The 14,988-nt window shown below is 34.4% G+C and overlaps 1 protein-coding gene across 12 annotated transcripts in view; it reads left to right on the top strand.

Moving 5' to 3' along the window:
* Positions 1-14,988, top strand: part of TBCK (TBC1 domain containing kinase) — a 284,662-nt gene that overhangs the window by 137,887 nt on the left and 131,787 nt on the right. For all 12 annotated transcript variants that reach the window (XM_064285475.1, XM_064285476.1, XM_064285474.1 and 9 more), the window contains 2 exons: positions 12,443-12,479; positions 13,489-13,650. In XM_064285475.1, the coding sequence (XP_064141545.1) occupies positions 12,443-12,479; positions 13,489-13,650 (199 nt within the window). The remainder of the gene's footprint in view (positions 1-12,442; positions 12,480-13,488; positions 13,651-14,988) is intronic.

Genomic DNA, 14,988 nt, shown 5'->3' on the forward strand with positions numbered 1-14,988 from the left:
AGGCGCAGAATTTAGAAACCAAATGGCCTGTTAATTCCACTGGGAATGATAAAGTTATATTTTGATAACTTCTTGCTAAAAACACACAGACACACATTATGAATCCAGCAAGTTTCCCGACTTGGTAAATTCACTTGAATCTTCCCACTATATATCCAATCTAATGTATCGTTATACTGATTGAGAGACATGTGAAAAGAAATACAGCATAATATAGCAGTTCTCAAAATTTTTGGTCTCAGAGACCCTTTACACTCTTAAAAGCTGTTTAGGGCCCCAGAGATTTTTTGTTTATATGGATTATGTCAGTATTTACTGATACATTTTAAAAATATGTATTAATTCATTTAGAAATAACAGTAGCAGATCTATTGCATGTTAACCAAAAATAACATTTTTATGAAAAATAACTATTTCAAAACAAAAAATGAGAAGAGTGATATTGTCTTTCATTTTGTAATATCTTAATAGATGGAAGCTGGATTTTCATATCTGTTTCTGCATTCAGTCTGTTACAATATATTGTTTTGTTGAAGTATATGAAAAAAATCTGACTTAAAATGATGTATGCTATGCAAAAAGCATTTTGAACTAAGCGGTAGTTTCTTAAAGGTTAGGTCAATGTGCAATCTAAATCGTATCAATGAACTTTTGTACTCTATTACAATTAAAATCCATCAGTCTATCAACCTACCTTATACTCTACGTAGCCCTAAGAGGACCATAGTTGGTAAAATAAGCGAGAGGATAGTAAGAGGAAGATAGACAAAATAAAGGATCTTGTGGAAGAATTTGGAGAGTAGAAGAAGAAAGATTTTTATGTAGAAATATTTGAAATTTGGGGAACTCAAAGTAACTGAGATGGGATTGAGGAGCACTGATCGTAAGAGCCAGTAAAACCTTAGTCATCGTAGCTTATGCCTTGCCTCAAAAGTGTCAACTTCAACCTGTAAAAGTAGCACCTACAGTTCATAGTGCGTAGGATTCTCACTTTTATACCTTCCGTTCTTCATTTTATTTCAACAAAACATGTATGGCTCATGAGGTTACCTCACTTTGAATTGTTAAAAACATTTTTTTATTATAGGAGCTTCAGGATATTTATTAAGTATGGTAATTGTAACTCCTGTAGTTGTGCCTGATATATGTCATATGCCCTACCAGATGATTTAGATCTGTTAACTAGTCTTCACAACAACCCTAAAGGTCCAAAGAGACATGTAACTTTACCAAATCACAAACTCCAGATCTTCGAAGTTTTCAGAAATTATAGGATGGCCGTACTGTTTTCAAAATCTTTTACTTGAATGGTTAGATGTACATTTCCACAATGAAGACATCCATGGCAAGGAATCAAAGTAATGGTCACTATATGTATTTTACAGAGTAGTCTTCTAGTAGTTTAATTGTAAAAATAATTCTAACTTGAGGTAAATGGAAAATATAGTATGCTCATAAGAAGATGGATTAAGGAATCTATTAAAAGGGGCTCCTATATATTTATTGATATATGTATCAATATGTGGAAATCCTGGTGGTATACTGGTTAAATTCTGTGGCTGCTAACCAAGGGTCAGCAGTTCGAATCCACCAGGTGCTCCTTGGAAACTCTTTGGGGTAGTTCTACTCTGTCCTGTAGGGTCGCTATGAGTCAGAATCGACTCGGCGGCACTGGGTTTGGTTTTGGTATCAATATGTTTGTAAATAAAAAGCCCATTTGATAAAAATCATTTGACAGACCATAAATGTAAAGTGGGATTCATTGACAGTTTATATTATGACACATATGTCCTTTTTCAGGTGTCTTTTAATTAATTTATTTTTTTTACATTTGCAAATTTTTAAACCATAGTATTTTGCTCTTCAAAATCAACTTAATGGGCCCCACTATTTAATATAAAGGATTTTCTAAATAAGTTAACCAAAAAAGATTAACTAATTTTGTCAATGTTGAAACTTCGCAAGAAAGTATTGAATCTTGCTTTATCTGTTCCATGATTCCTTGTTTAATCTATCCCTTCTCTTTGTTTTTCCTGTTGATAGTTATAAACATGACATTACTAGACCATGTGAAAAGACATCGTAAAATTCTAAATATTACTGTTTTTTCTTGAGATTGCTAGGGGGCAGTATTTACTTAGCTGACTCTTAACAGACTAAAGGTCAAATCGAGTGTACATGATTTCATGATCTGGACAAAACAGTTAAAGAATATATGATTTCTTTTCATTGGATTTCTGTTTCCAACTTTAAATCAGGAAATAGCTAATAATATCTGTAACTTAATGCAACTAATTTTATATATTTTTATACTTTAATCACATATTTTATTTTAATTACTGTTTTTAAAAACTAAAACCTGGCTTAGAGTCAAAATTACTTCATTTTGCTGTCTTTTTCGTATATCGGATAGTATTATGAAATATTATCAATATTATGAACAGTTATTTAGGATTAAAATATCAGTTAAGATTTTAAAAGGGAAAAACATAGAAAGAATAAACAACAGGCATTCCAAACTATGTTGCCTATTTATTTACCTGATCTTAATTTAGTTGGAAAGAGGTGACTAGTGCTTATAAGCACCTGCTGTGTGCCATTGAGTCGATTCTGACTCAGAACGGCCCTATATGACAGAATAGAATTGTCCCCTAAGGTTTCCTAGGCTGTAATCTTTATGAGGATAGATCACCAGGTCTTCTCCACTGTGGAGCCTCTGGTATGTTCAAATGCTGCCCTTTTCTGTTAGCAGCCAAGCAGTTAACTATTGCACCACCAGAGCTCCTTTTATGAGCACCTAGGAGTTTTCCTGTATTATGTTAAGGAATTTTATTCAACTTTAGTCAATCATTACTTTTCATGTATTCTTAGAATATACTTCTGTTTCACTTATTTTTAATAGCATTTTTTCATAATGGTTATCAAAATATAGGCATATAACAAAATCTCGTTTAGCGTTCTTTTAATACTTCGCGCTATTTAATATGAAGCATTTTCTAAATAAGCTAAACACAGAAGATTGATTTTGTCATTATTTCATATTTGTGGAAACTTCACGAGAAAGTATTGAATCTCGCTTTATCTGTTTCATGACTCTTTGTATCTATTTAGTCTATCCTTTCAGTTATTTTTGTTGTTTATTTCACTCATCCTTTCAGCAAATATTTGAGTACCTACTATGTGCCAGGCATTTTTCTAGGCCTTCGATACATCAAGTGAAAAAAAAGAAAAGACAGAATCACTGCCCTGACTGAGTTTGCATTCTAGTAGAGGATAGACAACAAAGAAGATAAATAATACTGTGTGATATGTTGGAAACCCTGGTGGCATAGTGGTTAAGAGCTATGGCTGCTAACCAAAAGGTCAGCAGTTTGAATCCACCAGGTGCTCCTTGGAAACTGTAAGGGACAATTTTACTCTGTCCTGTAGGGTCGCTAGAAGTTGGAATTGTCTTGATAGCAACAGGTTTGGGTTATGTGATATGATAGCTCATGATAGGTTTTAAAGAGAAAACAAAGGAAAGCAGGAATGAAGGTGTTAAATGCTCAGGTGGAGAAATTAAATTTTTGCATAGGATTCAGGGAAAGCCTCACGAAAAGGTTACTTTTGAGTAAACATCTTAAGGAAATTAGGGAAAGAGGATTCCAAACAGAAGCAACAGCAAGTGCCTGGCCATGAGGTTGAAGAATGATGAGGATGTTGAAGGAATAGCCAGGAAGCAAATGTGCCTGAAGCACAGTGACTGAGGAACTGAGGTAAAAGAGGTAACGGAAAGCCAGATTACAGAGTCTTATGAGTCAAAATCAATTCAATGGCACCTAACAACAACAAGTAGATCAAAGGACATGGGCTTTTATTTTCAGTTGTGGAAAGCCAGTGGATGCTTTTGAGCAGAGGAGTGACATGATCTGACCTAAACACTTAAACAAGATCACTTTGGCTGCTGTGCTGGAAGAAACCCAAGGAAGGGCAAGAATAGACTCTAGAAGACCAATCATGGAACTATTCCAATAATCTAGGCAAGAAGTGATGGTGTCTTGAATCAGGATATTAGCAGAGAGGTTGGTGAGAACTTTTCATATTCTGGGTATACTTTGAAAGTAGAGCCAGCAGGACTGCATGTGGCAATGTAGAGAGTGTGTGAGAAAGAGAGGAATGAAAAATGACTAGAATTTTTGACCTGATCAATTGAAAGGCTGGAGTTGCTCTTAATTGAGATTCGGAGGACTATACCTGGAGGCACAGGTTTTGGTGGAAGTCTTAGGAACTGTTTGGTACATATTATGTATATCTGTTAGACATACAGGTGGAGATGTCAATTAGGCAGTTGGACATACGAGTTTGGAATTCAGAGAGATCTGAGATGGAGATATAAATGTGGAAGTTCTCACATTATGTGCTTGGAGAAAAAGAGGAAAGATCCAAGGGCTGAACTAAGGGCACTTCAATAATTAAAAGTCAGGGAGATGAAGAGGAACCAACAAAAGAGATAAAGAAAGAGCAGTCAGAAAGGTAAGAAAACTAGATAAGTGTGTTGTCTCGAAAGCCAAGTGGGGGGCAATGTATTTTGAGAAGGTATGAAAGTATACCTACTCCTCATGTATCGACTGTTTTGTTATCCAACATTTTGCATTTACGGCAGTAGTAAAAAATCCACTATCTGACTATTTTGTGCATTAACAATGTACATCTGGCAGTAACCCTTTTATGATCAGTGGGACATCACACCCCACCTACATTTTCCATCTCGAGTCCAGAGGGACATATGTGTCCCGTGTAATATTTTATGGTCTGATGTGGTCATCTTCCATTTTCACATAGTGTTGATTTTTGCATGACAACTTGATCTTTGAAATCTAACCATGTCCATAAGTGAGGAACGCTGTTGGTTGATAAAGAATGATTGCAATGGCCTGAGAATTGGTGATTAAATTAAAAAACATGGAAATCATTGATGACAAAGGGAAAAGCAGTTTTAATGGTGATGTGGAGGTAAAAACCTGATTGGAGTGGATCAAGAGAATATTTCATGAACAGCTACCACTCTTACTGAACTTTTACAAGCTCCTTAACAGGCTGGAACTATGCTTTCTTCACTACTATATCCTATCACTTAACACAGTCTTGGCATGTGTTAGAGAGGCAGTAAATATTTATTGAATTAATGAATAAACACGTACACTAACATTTACCCCAAGAATATTATCATCTTTCTGCAGAGAAGTTGGTAGAAACGATCATAAGCTCTTTTATCTTTGCTGCCATTACCCTATGCTAGAAACTTTATTATAGTACTTAACTGTAAAGCGCCATAAGCATCTGTTCATGTCTGACTCGTCCGCTATAGTGGGAAACCTGGTGTCTGGCACAAAGCGTTTCATGCTGAGTGAATGAATGGATGAAAACATGAGTAAAATGAAAGAATTACAAACATTCCTTTAGTTAATTACAATACAAATACAATGATACAGTAATTATAATGTAATTTATAATTACTATAAAATTGTATGTAATTCAATTATAATATCTGATATGATGTGATACAAAACATAGTGGGATAGGTATAATAAGAAAAATCCAAAAAACTTAGTAGAAGAAACTATATTTGAGGCAGGCTTTGAAAAAAACTTAAAGAGCTCTGATTAAGGGATAAATAGTGGGAAAAGAACATTCAAAGAAGAAAAGACAAAAGCACATTAATAGAAAAGCAGTGTGTGTGTGTGTGCAGATCACTGTAAATTTTCTATCTTGACTGTAGTAGAATATGTGTAGGGAGACACATAGAAATGTAACCTAATGCCTTATTTCTTATGTCGATATTAGTAATAGTAATAAAACTACCTTAAGTTTGCATAGCATGCTACTGTTTTCGAAGTACTTTGACTTATGTGATTTTATCCTTATAGTATCTCTGTGACATAGTTAAGACAGATGCTAATTTCCCTTTTTCAGAAGCAAAGAATTTGGAATTCATAGATGTTAACTGACTTGCCCAAGGCACAGTATCAGTAATTGGCAGAGCTGAGACTCAAATGCAGATTTTTTGACTCCAGGTGCTTGGCTCCTTTCACTAATTCACAATAGCCTTAAAATGCTTAAGAAGTTTATACTTAATTTGCTTTGCAATTTGGAAAACCATTGACATGTTAAAGCAGGGAAATGATGTCATCATAGTTACATTTCTAGAAAGATCAATTTGGCTAAAGAAAAGATTAGAACAGATTGAAATTGAAAGCTGGGAGAACAACTATGGAACATTTTTAATAGTCTATGCAAGAAGGAATGAAAACCAAAACAAGGCTGTTTAGTATAAATGAATAAAAAAAGAAAGACGAGAAGAAATGTTGTAGAAATAACATCTATAGGCCTTGATAGGAAATGTCTTTAAATTAGAAGATTTTTGAGCCTGAGTGACAGGAATAATGCTTATGGTCGCAAGAAGGGGTAATTTAGGAGTGACCATGTTAGTTTTAAATACGTTGAATTGGAGATGTTAGTGAGACATCCAAGGAGACCTGGTGGTACAGTGGTTAAGTGCTTGGCTGCTAACTGAAAGGTCGGGAGTTCAAACCCACTCAGTGACTCTGCAAGAGAAAGGTGTGGCAGCCTGCTTCCATCAAGATTACAGCCTGGGAAACCCTATGGGGCCATTCTGTTCTGTCCTATAGGGTCACTATGAGTTGGAATCCACTCAACAGCAATGGGTTTGGTTTTTGGAGTGAGGCATCTATATGGCAATATCTGATAGACTATTAAAAATATAATCTTGGATCTCAGAAGAGATTCTACAAGCATTTGTTAAGTATCAACTATTGGTTTCATTGATTTTTTTCTATAATTTTTCTGTTTTCTATTTCATTGATGTCTACTGTTGTCTTTATTATTTCCTTTCTTTTTACTTTTGCTTTTATTTGCCCTTATTCTATTTTCTCAATAGAAGCTGAGATCATTGATATGAGATATTTCTTCTTTTCTAAGTATTTAGTACTCTAAATATCAATTTTTCTCCAGGTACTGCTTTAGCTATGTCCTAAAATTTTTGATGTGTTGTAATTTTTATTTTCATTCAGGTCAAAATACTTTCTAAATTCTTTATTTCTTCTTTGACTCATGGGTAATGTTAGAAGTATATTGTTTAGTTTTTAAATAATTGGGGATTTTCCAGATGTCTTACTAAATTCTGATTAGTTTATGATCATAGAATATACTTTATATGATATGAATCCTTTTTAATTATTGACACCATGTTCCAGAATATGTTCTTTCTTGGTAAATGTGTCTTTTAAAATAATGTGTATTCTGTGATTGAATGGACCGTTTCATAACTATCAGTTAGGTCAGGTTGGTTGATAGTGTTGTTTAAGCCTGTATCCTTATTGATTTTTTTTCTGCTTATTCTATTTTGAGGAAGAGGTATTAAAATATCCAACGATTATTGTGGTTTTCTTTATTTCATCTTTCAATTCTATTCATTTTTGCTTCGCAGGAATATTATTAGGTACATAAACATTTAGGATTAATATGTCCTCTTGATGAGCTGACCTGTTTATCATTATGAAATGACTTTATTTATCCCTGGATCCCTGGTGATTCAGTGACTAAGAGATTGGCTGCTGACCCAAAGGTCGGCAGTTTGAATCCACCAGCCTCTCCTTGGAAACCCTGTGGGGCAATTCTACTCTGTCCTGTAGGGTTGCAATGAGTCAGAGTTGACTCAGCAGCAATGAGTTTTATCCCTAGTAATATCTTTGCACTGAAACCTATTTTGCCTATTAACATAGCCACTCCAGCTTTCTTTCGATTTGTGTTAGCATGTTTATCTTTTCAGTTCTTTAATGTTTTCCCTATGTACATCTTTATATTTTAAGTGAGTTTCTCGTAGGCAGCATATAGTAGTTGTTCCTTGTTTTTTAACCAATCTGACAATCTCTGTCTTTTAATTGTGTTTACTTGACATTGTTATTACTGATATGGTTAGTTTTAAATCTACCATCTTGATATTTTTGTTCTGTATTTCCTATCAGTTCTTTGTTTTTTTGTTTTTGTTTTTGTCCTTTTTCTCTGCAAACCCTTTGGAACACAGTTCTACTCTGACACATACGGATTTACCATAAGTTGGAATTACTTTATGGCAGTTTTTTGGGCTTTTTTCCCCCTTTAGATTGAGGTTTTTTTTGTTTTTTGTTTTTTCTCTATGATTCTTTTTTATTGTCTTTGTTGGTATATTAGCTATAACTCTTTGTTGTGTTTTCTTAGTGGTTTCTTTATAATTTATACAGTGTTCCTCCACCAGGGACAATTTTGCCTCCCAGAAGACATTTAGCAATATCTGGAGACATTTTGTTACAACTTGGGGAGTGCTACTGTCATCTAGAAGGTAGAGACCAGGGACACTACAAAGCATCCTACAATGTAAAGGACAGCTCCCCACAACAAAGAATTATCCAACTCAAAATGTCAATAGTGCTGAGATTAAGAAACTCTGGTTTATACTGTATTCTTTAGCTTATCAAAGTCTACTTTTAAGTAATATTATTCACATTTCACATTTAGCATACTGTCTTTTTCTGGAAATAATGCTCATCTTCTATGTATGTTTGCCAACCACTCCTCCTCCCTGAGGGATTTTTGTAAGTGTGCTATGCTAATTTTTTCTGCAGCAACAAGTAGAAAAAATTGGCCTAGCAGGCTTCTGAAAATACCTCACAGAGGGAGGGAGTGGTTAGCAAACAGACATAGAAGGCTCATGTTATTTGCATAAAAACATGGTAAGTAGTTTACAAAACTATACTTCCATTTCCCTCTCTTAGCATTTTTCAGAAGACTTGATGTCACAGTGGTTAAGTAATCTGCTGCTAACCAAATGGCTGACAGTTTGAACCCACCGGAGGCTCCCTGGGAGAAAACACCTGACCATCTGCTTCCATAAAGATTTCAGCTTAGGAAACTTTATAGGGCAGTTCTACTCTGTCCTATAGGGCTATGAGTCTAAATGGACTCGACAGCACACAAAAACTGCATTTGTTTTATTTTTGTCCTACATTTTGCTCCTACATGTAAGCCCCACAATAAATTATTATTTTTGCTTTAAAGAGTCAATTATTTTTAAAGAAGTGTTTTTTAAAAAATGATGTCTATTATGTGTTTACACTTTCTTGGTTTCTTCATTCCTCTCTGTACATGCAGATTTCCACCTGGCACCATTTTTCTTCTGCCTGGAGGAATTCCTTCAACATTTCTTGTAATGCAGGATTGCTGGTGATGAATTCTTTAACTTCTGTGTGTCTGAAGGAATCTTTATTTTTGTTTTAAAAATTATTTTGGTTGTGTACACAATTCTAGACTTTTTTTTTCTCTTAGTACTTAAAAATGTTACTCCACTCTCTTTTGATATGCACTATTTTCCACAAGAAAGCTGCTGTTATTCTTCTCTCATAGAATGTGTTTTTTTCCTCTGGCTACAGTTAGTATTTTCTCTTTTCCACAAGTTTTGAGAAACTTGAATATGATATGCCTTGATGTATGTAGTTTTCCTCACAGTTTTTGTGCTTGGGATTCTTGAGATTCATGTAGTTTTAGTCAAAATTGGAAAATGTTTAGCCATGATTTCTTCAGATATTTTTTCTGTCTCCTTTCAAGCTCCTCTATTTTATGGTTTCCAATTACACCACTTGAAATTGTCCCACAGTTCACTGATACTGTTCTCCCCCGGCTCTTTTTGTTTTAGATATTTTCTATTGCTGTTTTAAGTTCACTAATCTTTTCTTCTGTTATGTCTAATCCATTGTTAGTCCCAGTGTATTTTTTGCCTCAAACATTGTACTTTTCATCTCTATAAATTTGATTTTGGTCTTTTTCTATATCTGCTTTTGTCTCTACTTGACATGTTCAATCATTCCTTAGCTTCTTAAACATATGGAATATAGTATAATAAGTGTTTTAATGTCCTTGTCTACTGTTACGAATATTTGTATCACTTCTGTGTTGGTTTTGATTGATTGATTTTTCTCCCCAATATAGATAATTTCTTTCTTTTACTTTCATTGCTGGCAATTTTTTATTGGATTCCAATCATGGCGAAGTTTAACTGTTGTATGCTGTGTACATTTATATTCCTGTAAATATTCTTGACCTTTATGTGGGGATGTAGTTAAATTGCTTGGAAATAGTTTGATAGTTTCAAGGTTTACTTAAAGGTTTATTAAATGGGAACCAAAACATTAGCCCATTTCTATCGAATTGATTCTAACTCATAGCAGCTGTACAGGATAGAGTAGAACTGCCCTATAGGGTTTCCAAGGCTGTAATCTTTACGGATACAGATTGCCACATCTTTCTCCTGTGGAGCGGCTAGTTGGTTCAAACCACCAACCTTTCAGTTAGCAGTTGAGCACTTAACCACTGCACTACCAGGGCTCCTTAAGTGGGACCAGAGAAGTATAATTTTGGGGCATGATTTTGCCCTATTAGTAAAGCAGCACCCTTCTGAGTACCCTACCCAGTGCCTTATTTATTACAGGCTTGTTCTGTTTTGTTTTGTTTCTGAATACCGGGAGGATGAACTATTCCTGGCATTGTGTAAGCCCTAGTAATTTTTCTTTCCAATCCCTTCAGGTGTATGTGTGTGTGTTTATTTCTTTATTTTCTTCTCTAGCTTTGTGTAGTTTCCTCAGACGTATGTGTTCTTCAGTGCTCAGCAAAGATTCAATGGGAATCCTCTGCAGCTCTCTGGAGCTTTCTCTTAGTATAGCTCTTTTCCTCTCCAGTGCTGTACCAGCTAATTCTAGCCACTTTGGCCTCCCCAGACTCCCAGCTCAGTCTCCTCAGCTCAGGGTGGCTATCGTACTCTAGCTGGGTCTGTCCTCTCGTGTGCTGAGTCCTAGAAACTTTTTTCACACTTTAAACTGGGTGATTGTTTTCCTTCTCTCAGGCATTACTGTCTGCACTGTTTTCTGGTCTAAAATCTGCACATTGTTTCATATATTCCATCTGATTTTTATAGGCATTTCAGGTGGGAGGGTAAATCCTATCCCTGTTACTTTATCTTTGTCAGAAGTAAAATTTCTCCATAGAGACTGATGAAGTTAATAATTACAGAAATTAGTATGGAAAAGGAGACGGTGCCATAGTTGTTGAAGAAATTCTGAAAAGATTTCTGAAGACAAATAATTGGCTTTGAGCCAAATGTAGAGAATGATATAATTGATGTTATGTCCTTAAAAGAAAGAAAAGATTAATCGTAGTGATGAAACGAATCTCTGCTGGCTTATTTTTAAACTTAAGTTAGGCTAAAGAGTTCATATTTTATGTTTTCTACAACCCGTAGTCTTCATAGTGAAAACACATACCTTTCTATTCTCACTTTTCACACTTATAATGTCACTAGGAAGAACTGTCTATATGTCAGCATATATAAATGATGATTATAGAGAGCATTGGACTTTATTTCACATTCAGTACTTAGATTTTTTTAATGAACTATATGTTTATGCTTATATAGCTCTTGACTGGCATTTTGATAACATACTTCGTTGTGCACAATGCAAACACAAAATTCATAATTGATAGGTGCTGAGAGACTATTTAAGCTGTATAGGTGGAACAAAGTTCTTCATTTAATAGTAAACTGTATTAACTCAAAAGTACCATAAAATTGGTGCTTTTTCATATCTTTCTATAAATTACTGTTGATTTTTGACACTTGCTACTAACAAAGGAGATTTTACATCATTTTTAGAAATTAAGAATGATTTTTCACTTTCAGAATCTCAAAATTAATTGAAAGTATGTATGAATATGTGCACACTCTCACACACACACACACATTTCCCAGACAGTAAACTTAAGAAAATAAAATTGTCATTGAGCTAAAGAACCAAATGATTCTACTCATAGATCTTAAACTACTTTTCGTCTACTATAAAGTCTCCTGTTAACTGAGAAAGTTATACCAGAAAGAATAATGCTTTGTAACACCTTTTTGTGATACATTTTTAAACATTTTGTGAGGCATTTTGAAACGTTTTTCAAATGCCTCATCAATCTCAAAAATACTCAACAATAGTACCTCAACATTGATGAGAACCTTTTTTTTTTTTTTTTTAATAAAACCTGAAAGTACACCCTTGATATTAACATGTTGGTATTGCATTTTTATTAGCCATGATCTTGAGTGTTGCTGTAAAGGAAATAAAGACATTCTGTGGAATAAACCCTAGCACAAGAGTTTTCTATAACATTTATAATGTAGGTAGATATCATTATATAATACAGTATTTGTGGTAGTAACTATAATTATCTATTTTTTTTTTTTTTATTAATGGAGTGGAACAGAAAGTTGAACTTTTTTGTTCACCATTCAGTTTACTGGTAATCATTCTAATTATCTTTTTTTATTTCCCCTTTATCCATTCCCTCTGTTCCTTTCTTTTTCCACTCATAGCTTTATGCCATCCCTTGGTTTCTCACCATGTTTACCCGTAAGTATCATTTTCCTTCCCTTTCGATATTATGTTAGCAAAAAGACAGCTCCATTCTGCCCCAGTAGATTATATTTACAATAATACTCAGCAGACTTGATAAGCATCTTTGTGTAATTCTAACATATAAAAAAAATTTTGGGTAAAAAAGAATTTCAATTATTCTGACCTCTGAAAATCAAAAAGAGAATTCTTTAGGATGAAAACCTGTATGTCATGATATTCATATAATCTCTGCTTTCCATTGAAAAAGAAATTAATATTTGGTATAGTATTTACATGAAGTTTTGGAGGGTAGCTTTTCCAGCAAATGAGGCTTAATTTTTAGAGATTCTCCCATAACTAATTCTTTTGTCATTTTCTAAAGTAGGATTTCCCTAGAAATTAAGCAGATTTTTGTGAACATGTAATACTTTATTCAGTACAAATATCAATATAGCTATAGTAGACATCGTTGCTTAAATATGTACACATGGTAAATGAAATATAATATTTGAAGTAGATCTGTATGGATTGGCCTTGAAAGATATCTACAGTAGTATATCATTAGATGAAAAAAAAAGTTGCAAAAAATAGAAAATTATCAATAGAATTTTTTGGTAGCAATCTAATAAAGCAGCTATTTAGACTGTATAGTGAAAATGTAGTAATAGTGGGCCTAAAGCAATACTAAAGTTCATCTAGGAAAGTAAATTTATGAGAATAAAGTAACCTGGAAAATTTGGGGGAGAAATATAATGAATGGAGCAACTATGCCAAGATTGATAATGAAGTTAGAAATGTCATCTATTTGGCCAGTCTGATTACCTATTCTTTAAGATGCCTTAGGAAGCAATGAATTTCTACAAAGACAAATAAACATTTTATAAAACAGAATGGTATTATTTGTTCTTCAGTTACAGTTTTTACCATCAGGTAATAGCCATGTGTCTAGTAAAACATGGTGTTTCTGTTCTAATTTTTATTTGTTTTTTTTTAATTTTTATTAGTTAATTTTGTCATTTTACAGATGTATTTCCACTACACAAAATTTTTCACCTCTGGGACACCTTACTACTTGGGAATTCTTCTTTCCCATTCTGTATTGGAGTAGCAATTCTTCAACAGCTGCGGGACCGGCTTTTGGCTAATGGCTTTAATGAGTGCATTCTTCTCTTCTCCGATTTACCAGGTATAGTTCTAAATAAATGGAATCATTAAATGAAATTTGACTGTAAAGTAAAGAGACAATCTTTAAAGCCTTTGCAAAAGATAATGACCCAACACTCCAGAATCTCTTCTACTTTGACCTTATCATCCCTCTCTGTATTCTCTCTTCTGCATATTGCCTCTTCAACTGGTCCAGCATTGTAGATACAAAACTGCGTCATACTAGTTTATTGCAGTTTAGTTTCATCTTACAGGGAAAGTGATGCCACCCAAAGGGTAAAAGAGCACAGAAAAGAATGCCTGGGGGCAGTCACATACTTGCCTTCTTTAGCATTTTGCTTAGGTAGGCCTGTTTATCTTCAGCTTATGAAGGCCTCTGGGAAGGTGTTGGAGAATCTGTGGACTACTGACCAAAAGGTTGGTGGTTCAAACCACTCAGAGACACCTCAGAAGTGAGGCCTGGCAATCCGCTTCTGAAAAGCTACAGCCTTGAAAACCCTATGGAGCAAGTCTACTCTGCACACTTGGGGTCACCATGAGTCGGACGGAGTCAGCTAGCAATAACAACAAATGGTTATACGAAACTGTAACTGCAATGAAACTTTCCTCCTTCCTGGCTATAGCTGCTTGCTAACAATTTGACAGGCTGAGTTAAAGAAATACCATCCTCTTAGGAGAACAAATCACACTCCAGGGAAATTCTGCATCATGCAATGCAGGATGGTAAATTAAGCTAGACAGGGTATCACAGGTCAGGAGTTGGTAGATTTAGGAGTTGAACACTGAAGTGTAGGAATATGGATAACAAGTGTAGTCTAAGGTTTGATGCTGTAGTTAAAAAGATAACGTGGTTACCTCGGATGTAACAAAATCTGTGGAAGAATAAAAAACTATGCATTTTTACAGAAACAATGTTTTTTAGGTTTAAAAACTGTGCTTTGTTCACATTATTTTGTTGGCTCTATCCCTTCTGTTGATTCTATTGCTGTTCCCCATATTTTCAGACAGGCATAAGTGACTGCTAATGGTAAACACATGTAAAGTTATCCAAAAGATGTATTTGCCTGAATACAAAGAACAGAAGAAAAGTACTTTAAGATTACATATTTATTAAGTACTCTCAAGAAGAATGAGAGGTCTGCTTCCTAACCTGGTTCTTATATTTAGTGGATCATCTGCACCTGATACTGCACCAACTCTCTGTAGTTAAAAATCATTTTTGGGAAAATAATAACAAAAATTGTCTTGGACTTAAAATTTCTTGTTCCTCTTCCCCTACCCCCAAAATTAAAAGTATCACTATCAGCTTTCTAACTAATCAAACTGAGAATTAAAATAAGTAATTTTTATATGAGCAAAT

This window comes from Loxodonta africana, chromosome 5 (genome assembly GCF_030014295.1).
Source record: "Loxodonta africana isolate mLoxAfr1 chromosome 5, mLoxAfr1.hap2, whole genome shotgun sequence".
NCBI lineage: Eukaryota > Metazoa > Chordata > Mammalia > Proboscidea > Elephantidae > Loxodonta > Loxodonta africana.